Source organism: Dermochelys coriacea, chromosome 1 (genome assembly GCF_009764565.3).
Source record: "Dermochelys coriacea isolate rDerCor1 chromosome 1, rDerCor1.pri.v4, whole genome shotgun sequence".
NCBI classification, from domain to species: Eukaryota; Metazoa; Chordata; order Testudines; family Dermochelyidae; genus Dermochelys; species Dermochelys coriacea.
Window position 1 is genome coordinate 231,044,543 of NC_050068.2, and position 11,734 is coordinate 231,056,276.

General features: G+C 42.9%; 1 protein-coding gene across 7 annotated transcripts in view; it reads right to left on the minus strand.

The window, feature by feature from the left end:
- ARNTL2 (aryl hydrocarbon receptor nuclear translocator like 2) overlaps window positions 1-11,734 on the minus strand; it is a 58,855-nt gene that overhangs the window by 17,714 nt on the left and 29,407 nt on the right. For 6 of the 7 annotated variants that reach the window (XR_006281911.1, XR_006281912.1, XM_038409088.2 and 3 more), the window contains 3 exons: window positions 10,349-10,455; window positions 9,602-9,752; window positions 1,124-1,182 (listed from right to left, as the gene is read on the minus strand). Coding sequence is in view for 5 of the 7 variants with exons in the window: in XM_038409088.2 (XP_038265016.1) it covers window positions 1,124-1,182; window positions 9,602-9,752; window positions 10,349-10,455 (317 nt within the window). In the remaining 2 variants the exon portion in view is untranslated. The remainder of the gene's footprint in view (window positions 1-1,123; window positions 1,183-9,601; window positions 9,753-10,348; window positions 10,456-11,734) is intronic. The other variant, XM_043516048.1, reaches the window with a different exon arrangement.

Genomic DNA, 11,734 nt, shown 5'->3' on the forward strand with positions numbered 1-11,734 from the left:
CTGTCAAAAGCTGACTTAGCACTTCAGTAAACTCTGGTTCCCAGGTGCATTGCCAGTGACTTCCACCAGTTCAGTGGTTTTACTTTTTTTAAAACTCCGGCAGCAAACATGTACTGCTTAATTTTTTAAAATTTACATCTTCTTCATAAATTATAGTAAATTTAGGCCTTTACATAAGTTGTCATAATTTAAAATTTAATTTTAAAATAGATTTTTTTTAAAGGCTACATTTAAATAAAAATCTGATTTTAACAAAAAACTGATTTTAATGTGATTTTTAAAGTACTGATTTTTATCCATCCTGCTTACCATCAATTTCACATTTTTCTACACATGCACTGTGCTGCAGTTTACCAAACTGCAAAGGAATGTTTAAAAATTGTGGTTTCTTTTAAAGTCACCTTTTATTAACCTTGCAGGTTCTGTAACCCTAACCCTCCTTTTCCTTGAAAAAACACAAACATTTAAATATAAATACTCAGACTGTCTGTGCTTTGTTTCCTATCAAGAGTTCTAATAGCATAAGATTTTTTTTTCATTTTATTTAAATTTTTTTTTTTTAAATTATCTGCGTACAAAGCCCAGCTAAAAGAAAAGGTCTGTGGCTAGATGACATAGCAAGTAAGGAAGCAGGTAGACAACTGATTCTATTTACAGCATATAAACACCCCGATAAATCTGTCAGTACCATCCTACATTCCATAATTGGGTATACGTAAACATCCCAACATTATAATACCAACTAATATTAAACAAATATTATCATGATTAAACTCAGAATGAACCATTCATCTTTTCTTTTGAACTTGGCTCTGTGTTAGCAGTGTATCATTCTGCCTAGCTGAAAACACAAGTTTAGGAGAAGGTGAATAAGGGAGACCAGGCAAATAATTATACCTTGGATCACAAGGTGATGCAATGAGCTACAGATGCTATGTTTAAGTACAGAGCTTCATTTGAGTTGGCTTTGAGAAAGCTTATTTTCCTCACACAACCCACTTGGATCAGATGGTCACAGGACCCAGATTATTCCAATACCATATATTAATCGCTTATGAAATGATCTTGTAAGAAATGTACACACTACAATGATAACATTTTGTGATCTAAAAACTGTACTTGCCTTCTGAGGACTGGGAACTACAGGGTAGTAATACTTCTTCTCCAGACTCATTGTGACCGCTTAGAATTTAAGGGCACAGAAAAAAAAATCCATTAAATTTAAAAACACAATACATAGTATACTTGGTATTTGAATTAAAGCAAGTACGTGAAACTGAGTAAAACATGTCACAATTCTGGGCACATGACGAAGTTACATATGTTTGATCCTTCTGCACCAGAAAACCTGAATTCCTACTGCTAAATAGGGATGCTCTGTGTGTTATTGCTTTGTGCCAGGACAATCCCACTTTCTGTGGCATCAGGTGAAAGATTTAGCTCCACTTATTTGCCAGTTTTGTTTAGGTTATATTTTACAACTAGTGAAGGAAGCTAGAGCAATAGAAAACACAAGGAATTAGACCATACTCCTCTATCATGAGACAGTGAGGAATGCACTTTGTCTAAAACCTGCCCAGGAACATGACACACCAGGATGGGTAATCCTAATGTGCAAGGGGACCCATATTTGATCTGCAGATTGGTGAAGTACAGCTGCTTACGCTTGTGTCTAAGGAAAAAGTCACATAAATGCCTCCAAGCACCTCAGGATGAATCTGTGCTCCTTTCTTCCCAGCTTAAGGAGTAGTAAATTCCATGCAAACTTCTGCCAGGAAGGGCAGAGAACCAAGGTTCTTTTCTTGCATCTCTATGGAAAAGCTACCTCTATATTCTCCAGGGTGTGTTTTGTGGTTGTGTATGTACCGCTCTCATTCTCAGCCCCAGTTACCAAGGAAGTCGGGATAGTTCACCAAAACAGGCCCCATCTGAACTCCCTGGCTGAAAAAAGTGTCTTGGGGCACACATCCACTCTGTTAGACTGATAGCCACAGAGGAACTTCACCCAGCCTGCTGTTGAGACATCAGAGAATTACCACCTCTCCTGATATATATATGGCTGGTCAGGCACTGGGGATTGGCAACAGGTGGGTTGGACAGTCATCTTTCTGGAAGAGGACTATGTTCCCTTTGACATTCAATAGGTGTCTGTGGCTGGAGAATCCAGTAGTCATGAAGCTGTTACGGTGTCCATACCACTAACAGATGAAGTGAAATTACTGGTCCTACATTTATGTACCTTTTTACCTATTGAACTTTGCCAAATTGTTACAGAGGGAGCAACTGTATATCATTCCCTATAGTACCATGAGACCGTAAGATAAGAATACAAACTAATTCACAGAAACTGAACAAACTCTTTGGGGTGGGAAAGAGAGTTTTGGCTAGCTGGATTTAGCACTGCATAATTTTACATTAATGGAGAAATGACTGAACAGCTCAAGTAAATATAACCATGATCTTCTGTTAAACACCCACATGGAAGCAAACAGAGTAACGGTTGCAAAATGTTTTGTTTCAATTTTAACATTGCCATATCTTTCTAAAATGGGCTCTCTCACATAGTTATGAGTGTGGAAATGCAATTTGAAAATTGTAAATAGGTCACAAAGTAGATATGAGCAAACATTCTGCCTTAGTTGACACTATCTGCATTTTTTTCCCCCCAAGAAGTGTGCCCTTTGCAATGTAGGTGTATGATAATAGCTAATGACTGGTGCCTCTTACCTAAGCCAATCTGCATGCGCTGATCAAGTGCATAAGAATGAAACAGGGACAGGGATGGATTTTAAAGTGGTAGGCAGCAACTTAATAAAGTTTTAACTTTAATACCAGACATTTACGCAGGTCCAACATGGTGCCTCCTGTTAAATAAGTATTCAGGTTTGGCCCCCTATAGCCTCCCTAACCCTTAGGATTCAGCCCATTTCTGAATTCTCTTACCCTTCCATTCTGAGGGAGAATATGGGTGCACATGAAAGATACCTCAGTCAACAAAGATTTAAGGTTGGGTCGCATATGCACAGTCCCTATCTCACGCCGCCTCAGGCAGTTAACTGGTGCTGTGCAACGAGCCACCCCTCTGTTCCTTCTCTACTGGAGAGATCAAGTATTAATGTCCGAAGTAGAGGGGAGGAAGGGAAGGAGGGCGGTAGTGGAGCACCCTCGGAGACACATCTCAAAGAACCTACGTTACTGCACACAGTGAGTAACTTTCTCCTCTTCTTCGAGTGCTGTCCCTGTGGGTGCTCCACTTTAGGTGACTTCAGAGCAGTGCCCTCTGGTGGAAGGAGGGGGTTTTGGAGTTGGAGTAAGAGAAGACAGTACAGTGAGCCCAAAGAAGGCACTGAATGTTGCCTGTTGTTGTAATGCGTAATGCTGCGTAAAGGCGTGGACTGAGGCTCAGGTTGCAGCCCTACAGATGTCCATGATGGGGACTTTGTTAAGGAAAGCAACAGAGGTCGAGAGGGCTCTGGTGGAATATAAGCGAATCCCTGCAGGGGGTTGCCAGTCACATTGATGGTAGCATAGTTTTATACAATCTGAGAACCACTTGGAGAGCTTCTGTTTGGATGTGCCACTCTCCTTGGAGCGTTCAGAGATGGAAATGAATAGTCTGAGTGATTTACGAAATAGTCTTGTTCTGTCTATTTAAAAGGCCAATGCCCGCCACACGTTGAGAGTATGAAGTGTGGTGTGTTTTCTATCCTCATGAGGTTTAGGGTAGAATGTCGGCAGGTAAATCGGCTGATTAAGGTGGAAGACAGATGATTTTTAGATAAAAACTTGGGGTGTGATCTCAGGAATACTTGATCTTTAAAAAGAGACAGAGTATTCAGGTCTGTCATGAGAGCACTCAACTCTCCTACATGTCTGGCAGATGTAATGCCCACTAGAAATGCCACCTTCATGGAAAGGTGTAGGAGTGAGCACATAGCCATGGGTTCAAATGGGGAACCAGCAAGGGCCTGAAGGACTAGGTTGAGGTCCCATGGTGTAGTAAGATCACATAGCTCTGGATAGACGGTGAGGCCTTTGAGGAAACGTTTGGTGAGAGGGTGAGCAAAGACAGAGAACTGATCCACCTTGTGGTGAAAAGCTGTAATAGTGGAAAAACTCATACTGAAACTCATGGAGAGACCTGACCTTTTAAGTTCTAAGAGGTAATCTAATATTGAGGGTAAGGAGGCTGAAAAGGATGGTATCTGTTTTTGCTGGCACCAAGCATCGAATCTCTGCCACTTGAGTACGTATGCGTGGCGGGTAGTTGCTCTGTGACTATTCAATAATATGTTTTGTACATCTTCCGAGCAGATCATCTCAGATCCCTTGAGCCATGGAGGAGCCACGCGCTGATATGGGGTCTTTGTAGATCCAAATGCAGGGTGAAACCCGAGTTCTCGGACAGCAGATGAGGCAGAAGCAGGAGCATGATTGGTGGACACACGGCCATCCTGAGAAGGTAAAGATACCAGGTTTGTTAGGACCATGCTGGGGCTATTAGAATTACTTTCACTTTGTCCTGCCTGATCTTGTGGCGCACGTGGTTCAGGAGGGGGATGGGAGGGAAGGCTCCCAGACCTGCCCTCGAGCAAAAATGGAGGCATTTGGTATTTTGTGCAGTTGCAAAGAGATCTATCGGTGGGAACCCCCACTGCTGAAATATGCATTGGAGTATGCGGTTGTCTAGCTCCCACTCGTGGCCCTGAGAAAAGTGCCTGCTTAGGATATCTCTTGTGGTGCTCTGGCATTCAGGTAGGTAAGGGGCAGAGATGTGGATACTGTACCTGATGCACCATTGCCAGAGTTTCATGGCTTCCATGCATAGGGAGTGTGATCATGCTCCCCCTTTTCTGTTTATGTAAAATATACAAGCTATGTTGTCTGTAAGGATCTGAATGGCCTTGCCTTTGATAATTGGTAGGAAGTGGGAGTAGGCTTTGCGGAGAGCTCGTAGTTTTAACAAATTTATCTGGAGAAGCGATTCTGCAGGGGACCAGTGACATTGGACAGAATGCGGATGCAGGTGCATCCCCCATCCAAGGAGCAAAGCATCTATGGTGATGATTAATGTTGGCATGTTCTGAAGGAAGGGCACCCCCCGTGCAGACGTTGTCTGGGTGTGTCCACCAGAGTAGAGTGTCTTATTTTCTCTGGCATCATGAGGCATTTGTTTAAGCTGTGTTTGTGTGGGACATAATATATATCCTTGGAGGCAATGCATGTGTAATCTCACGTGACTGACAACGAAAGTCGTGGCAGCCCTGTGACAGAGAAGTTGTAGGCATGTCCTGACAGATACCTGGGGACTGCTTCGTGTCATGGCTATGAGATTAGTTAGAGCAAGGAAATGTTGTTGAGGTAGGGAGGCTATGGCCTTGGAAGAATTGAGATGGGCCCCCAATGAACTCAAACTCTTGCACTGGAGTTAGGGTGGACTTTTGTGCATTTATTTGGTGGCCTAATCTCATGAAAAGGGTCTCTGTCTGTTTGGTGGCTTCTAACGCCATTTGCCGTGTTGGTGCTTTCAGCAGGCAGTTGTCCAAGTATGGGAATATCATGATTCCGTTTCTGTGGAGCTAGGCTACAACCACTGCTAGTACTTTCAAAAAAAACCCGATGGACAGTGTATAGACCGAAAGGAAGAACCTTGTATTGGAAATGTTCCTGGCCAATAGTAAATCGAAGAAACCTCCAGTGGGAAGGATGGATTGTTATATGAAAATACGCATGCTGGAGGTCAAGGGCCAAAAACCAATCCCCTCTTTCTAGTGCTGGGATTATGGTGCCTAATGTGACCATCTTGAATCGTTGCATCTTGAAGAATTTGTTGAGTTGGTGTAGGTTGAGTATTGGTCTCCATCCGCCCGACTACTTCTTCATGAGAAAATAGAGGGAATAAAAGCCCCTTCCTCTGCGTTTTGTTGGAACCAGTTCTACTGCTCCTACATGTATGAGGTGGATTACCTCCTGACACAGTAGAGGCTCATGAGATGGGCCCCTGAAGAGGGCCGGAGAGGGAGGGTGGGTAGGGGGTTTGAAAAGAAAGGGAATGGAGTAACTAGTTCATACGATTTCATGCACCCATTGGTCGGATGTGATGGTTTCCCAGATTGGATAAAACTGAAGTAGGCGGTCTCCGAATGGTCAGGAGAGAGAAGAAGTCTCCAGAACAGGCAGACATGGGGTTCTCGGGCCCTTGGCCAAGGCTTCAAATTTGTTGCCTGGATGTTGATGGCTGCAACACAGTTACAGGAGGAGTAGGCTGTCCTTGATACCTCAGTTTGCGAGCCTGTGACTCATATTGCCGATGTTGTGAATATGGAGTATGGTGTAATATTGAGGAGCATAATAATGCCTCTGTCTTTTCTTGGATCTAGGCATATAGATCTCCAGAGATCACAGTGAATCTTTGAGGGTGTGAAGAGAGTCATCAGTCTTTTTGGCAAAAAGTTTGGGCCCTTTGAATGGTAAGTCTTCGACCGTGGATTATACTTCCCTAGAAAAGCTGGAAAGATGGAGCATTAGGCCCTTGCATCACCTCTGCAGTTGCCACTGATCTTGCAGCTGTGTCTGCAGAGTCCAGTGCAACTTGGAGGGCTTTTCTAGAGATGAGTTGTCCCTCTGATACAAGACTGTGAATTGTTCTGTCTTCAGGAATAAAATCAATAAATTCAGAAAACTGTCTAGTTATTTTAATATTTTGCCAGTAAGGCCTTGTAATTGACTATGCGTAGGTGTAAGAGTAAGCCTTGTGGCCAAAATGGTCGAGGCTTTTTCAGTCCTTATCATGATGTGTGGTCTTGGGCTGTTGTCTGCCACATTCATGGACTGCATCGACCACCAGTGAATTGGGTGTCAGATGGGAGAAGAGGAATTCTGTGCCCTTCGCTGGCACCTAATGTTTTGTCAGACCTCTTGTAGGTTGGAGGAGCTATTGCAGGGGTCTTCCAAATGGTCTTGACAGGTTCCATTATCGCGTTGTTCATAGGCAAAGCGATTTTGGAAGAAGAAGAAGTGGTGTTCAACCAGTCCACCAGTTTGTGTTGCATCACCTGGACCTCTTCCAGAGAGATGTCCAGAAAGCTAGTCACTCTTTTAAATAGGTCCTCAAACTGTTTGAAATCATCCCCTATATTAGGGGGAGGAGGCATGACTGTATTGTCTGGGGAGGATGATGACAGGTGGGTAGGTGGTGCTCCTTCCTGGTATGGTCCTCCTCTTCCACCCCTTCCCCAGCCAGTTCCGAACGTCCAGGTACCAAAGGTGCAGACAATTGCTACGTGCTCAGTCTAGAAGTGGTGGGCAGTCCCTATTGTGTGGGGTAGTTGCCCTCGGTTCCAGTATGCCCATTGGGTGGGAGAGGCATAGGTGGACCCCAGGGTTGGCCATACCACTGTAAATGTGTGGGATCAGCGTAGTATGCCCCCTGAAAGGATCCTGATTTGGGTGGCTCACAATGGGCAGGAGATTGTGGGGGAGAATCTATTTGTCCCGCCTCGCTTAAAAATGGTGGAGCAGAGCATAGTGGAGTGGCAATGAGACTTGGTGCTGAATGTGCCAGGATCGTGTTGGTGTCGAGGATGGGAGAGTCAGGCATAGATCTGATTAAGAGATTTTTGTGCCATACGAGCTGCTGTGGTGTCTGCATGATCTGCACTGGGGGCTGTGCTTGCAGCGGTGCCGGGAGCTGCGATGCATATGTTGGCACCATAGGCTGTGCTGGTTCGTACACAGAGCGTGATTTGGGGTTCAAGGACTGAGCTATGGTCTGCACTGATGCTGCGCCGCTGTGTGTTGATTGTGGCTTTGACTGAGTCAGTGCCAAGGCATGGGGTTCTGATTTCTCCTTAGCACCTGAGTCCGAGCTGGCTCTTTTAGAGTCCTTAGCTCTCGCAGTACTGGCGGTGCTGGATGGTCCCGCTATCTTGGCTCCGGGCACTAAAGGTGTGGTCGGTGCTCATGCAGTTTGCCCAATCGCAAAATGTTACTTCTTGGCTGATTCCTGCATTGGGGACATAGTTATCCACTTTTTAGACACTTTTTTAGTGGGTTCATCAGAAGTTTGAATGGAGGAGGGACACTTGTCAGAAGCCATGATTGGCGAGGCTTTTTCCAGGGGAGGTCCAGGCTTCAGGCTCAGAAGCAGGTCTGAGAGACTTCTCCATGAGACAGAGTTTGAGTTGCAAGTCTCTAGCCTTTCTTGAAAGCTGGAGTAATAGAAATGGGATGATATTTAATAGCGCAAAGTGCAAGGTCATGCACTTGGGGAGTGACTAGATTTTTTGCTATCAGCTGGGGATTTATTAGTTGGAAGCAACAGAGGAGGAGAAAGTCCTGGGTGTACTGACTGATCACAGGATGACTATGAGCTGCCAATGTGATGGGGCTGTGAAAAAGCAACCCTAGGATCATATTAGCATCAGGCAAGGTATTTCCAGTAATGATTGAGAAGTGTTATTACTACTATACAAGGCACTGGTGAGACCACATTGGGAATACTGAGAGCAATTCTGGTCTCCCATGTTTAAGATGAATTCAAACTGGAACAGATTCAGAGAAGGGCTACTAGTATGATCAGAGAAATGGGAAACATACCTTATGAGAGGAGACTCAAAGAGCCTGGCTTGGCTAACCAAAAGAAGTCTGAGGGGAGATACGTTTGCTCTCTATAAATACATCAGAGGGATAAATACCAGGCAAGGAGACGAATTATTTAAGTTAAGCGCCAGTGCTGAGACAAGAATAAATGGATACAAATTGGCCATCAACATGTTTAGGGTTGAAGTTAGACAAAGGTTTCTAACCATCTAAGGAGTTTCAGAGTAGCAGCTGTGTTAGTCTGTATCCGCAAAAAGAACAGGAGTACTTGTAAGTGCCACAAGTACTGCTGTTCTTTTCGTCTGAGGAATGAAGTTCTGGACCAGCTTTCCAAGGTGAGCAGTGGGGACAGACAAAAAAAAAAAAATCTAACTGCTTTGAAGGCTGAGCTTGATAAATTCATGGAGGGCATGGTATGATGAGATTATCTACAATGGCCCATTTGTGACTGCTAGCAGCAAATATCGCCAGCAGCTGGAGACGGGACACTAAATGGGAAGGGTTACAAGTTACTACAGAGAATTTTTTCCTAGGCATCTGGCTGGTGGGTCTTGCTGACATGCTCAGGGCTAACTGATCACCATATTTGGGGTTGGGAAGGAATTTTCCTCAAGATCAGAGTGGCAGAGACCCTTGGGGTTTCTCACCTTCCTCTGCAGCATGGGGCAGGGTCACCTGCAGATTTAAACTAGAGTAAAGGGTGGAATCCCTGTTACTTGAAGTCTTTAAATCATGATTTGAGGACTTCAGTCAGAGGTTATGGGTTTATTACAGCAGTAGGTGGCTGAGGTTCTATGGCCTGTGATGTGCAGGAGGTCAAAAAACTAGATGATCACGATGGTCTCTTCTGGCCTTATATCTATGATTCAAACAATTGCAGAGTTTGTACTTTCTAGCCCTGTTTTTCTCATTAATATTTTTTAAATGAATAGCTTTATATTAATGATATTCCTAATTAAGACAAAAAGTAAGATGCAGATTCACATCACCAGTTACTTACAACACTACAGTGTTGATTGATACAATGTACTCCAGTTCTTTGGTCCATGGATTGATGAAACTAAACCACTGACTCTTCAATGTAATGAAAGTTCCATCTTTTGCTCTGAATTTGTAGGAATTTGTAAATATTTTTTCTTTACTCTGCAACACTAAAGAAAAAATCATATTAAGCTCATCCTGATTTATACACACAGGAGGACACAACTGACTTTAAAAATCTGTTTTGACAACTCAGTTTTCGTAGCCACACAACCAATAAAACAATTTCAATTTAATATAGTGTCAACAATGTGTTTGGTACTTTCCAGGTAAGCACAAAGACTGAATTCCAATCAAATTTCAAACTCAGCCATCTGATCAGACATGAAGCAGAGCCCATCACCTCGGCTCTTGCAAGTCAACAGTGGGAAGATTTGAGGCTTGGTGGTCCTTAAAAAATTCTAAATATTGAATTACATGACTACATACTATTTGCTATATAGGACCCCTGCTTCATTCAGTGCACAGGGTGGACAGAGAGATTGAGGCAAAGGATTAAGAGAAGAGAAAGAATAGTCTCTTGTGTTTAAGGCACTGGAGAGGATCCAGGAGAGAGGGCAATACTACAGATGTTATATATGATACAAGGCAATACTTAATGAGGGCCTTATTTCTAACTTTTCCTAACTCGTGAGTACTTGATTTTCTTTTCTTTTAACATAGTGTTTGTATGTAATTTATATTAGGAGGACCAAGCATTTCATACCTGCTTTGTGTTTATCAGCTAGATGATTGTGATCATCTTGATGGAAGTACTCATAACAAGAAGTTCCTAGAAGCTCTTGTGGCAGATACCCTAAAATTGCTGTTGCACTGTTAGGCAATAAGAAGAGAGGATTCACACATAATTAAAAACACTTTATTCAGCATCTTATGCCAATATCATACAAAACAGAAAAAGCATATTTAAAGGGGAAACACATTTATTTGTGTTTGAAAACAAAATTCTACTACAACAGGTACAGATCTAAACAAGTATAAGAAATAAATGATGGTTAAGCAGTAGATTACCTTGCATCCATTTGCAACAGAAACAAGATATTAACATTTTTATGTTAGCCAGTACCATCAGACACAAAATAGTTCAAACCCATATTTCGCAGAGAACATTTGTATTATGTACACATTTAAACAATTAGGATGTACCACACTGTTAGTTCTACAAGCTAGCTCACTATATAGAGAAGAAGCTGATTTAAATTATTTAGAAATCCCACTGTTCAATTAATCTAAAAAAACGGAATATATTTTAAAATTATTGCTTTGAATTCTTCTAGTGAGAATGAAGCACTTAGTGCTTCAAAGTGTTACAAGTCGATATTACCTTAAATAATGGTGTTTAAACAGTTACTTTCATTCTATATTAACAGGCTTCGCCCTCACAGATGAAAGGCAGAATTGTCTAGATAAAGTACAGTAAACCAACCTAATAGTATTTCTACCTAAAGTACTGAACTACAAAATAAGAAAAACTGACAACTGAGTCTATACCATAAAGTTTTTTAAATGATGACAAACTCCCATGCTTATTAAATAATTTGTTGGCATAATTTAAATGTGTTGCATGAATTTTAAGAAACAAGATTAATGATTTTCTGGTTAAATGCTAACTGCTGACACTTATGCTTAGTTTTCTCAAATTCTAATTTGAGATTTTTGATTAGTTTAAAAGCATTGTGATGGGGTGTGCTCCCCATACTGGCCCTGCAAGAGCTGAATTGGGCCAGGTGGGTCCAATTAGCTAATTAGCCTGCAAACAGGGGCACTTTAGAGGCTGGAGGCAGTGGCTCACCTGTGCAGGAACAGACAGGGTCTATAAAGCCAGGAAGCTGGCAACGGACAGAGGCTGCTAGGAAATTAGGGGCTGCTGGGTAAGGTTGCAGGAAGGCAGGCAGCAGTCAATCCCTGGGAAGGGGGAGGAGGGTTTGCAGATGGTATACCCAGCACAAGGAGGGAAACCAGCAGTTGTAGAAGTAGTCCAGGAAGGGAGGAGTGAGGGCTGGGAGAGGAAAGCCCAGAACTCTTGGGTTGAGGGTCCCTGGACTGGAACCTGAAGTAGTGGGTGGGCCCGGGTTTTCTTATCAGCCACTGA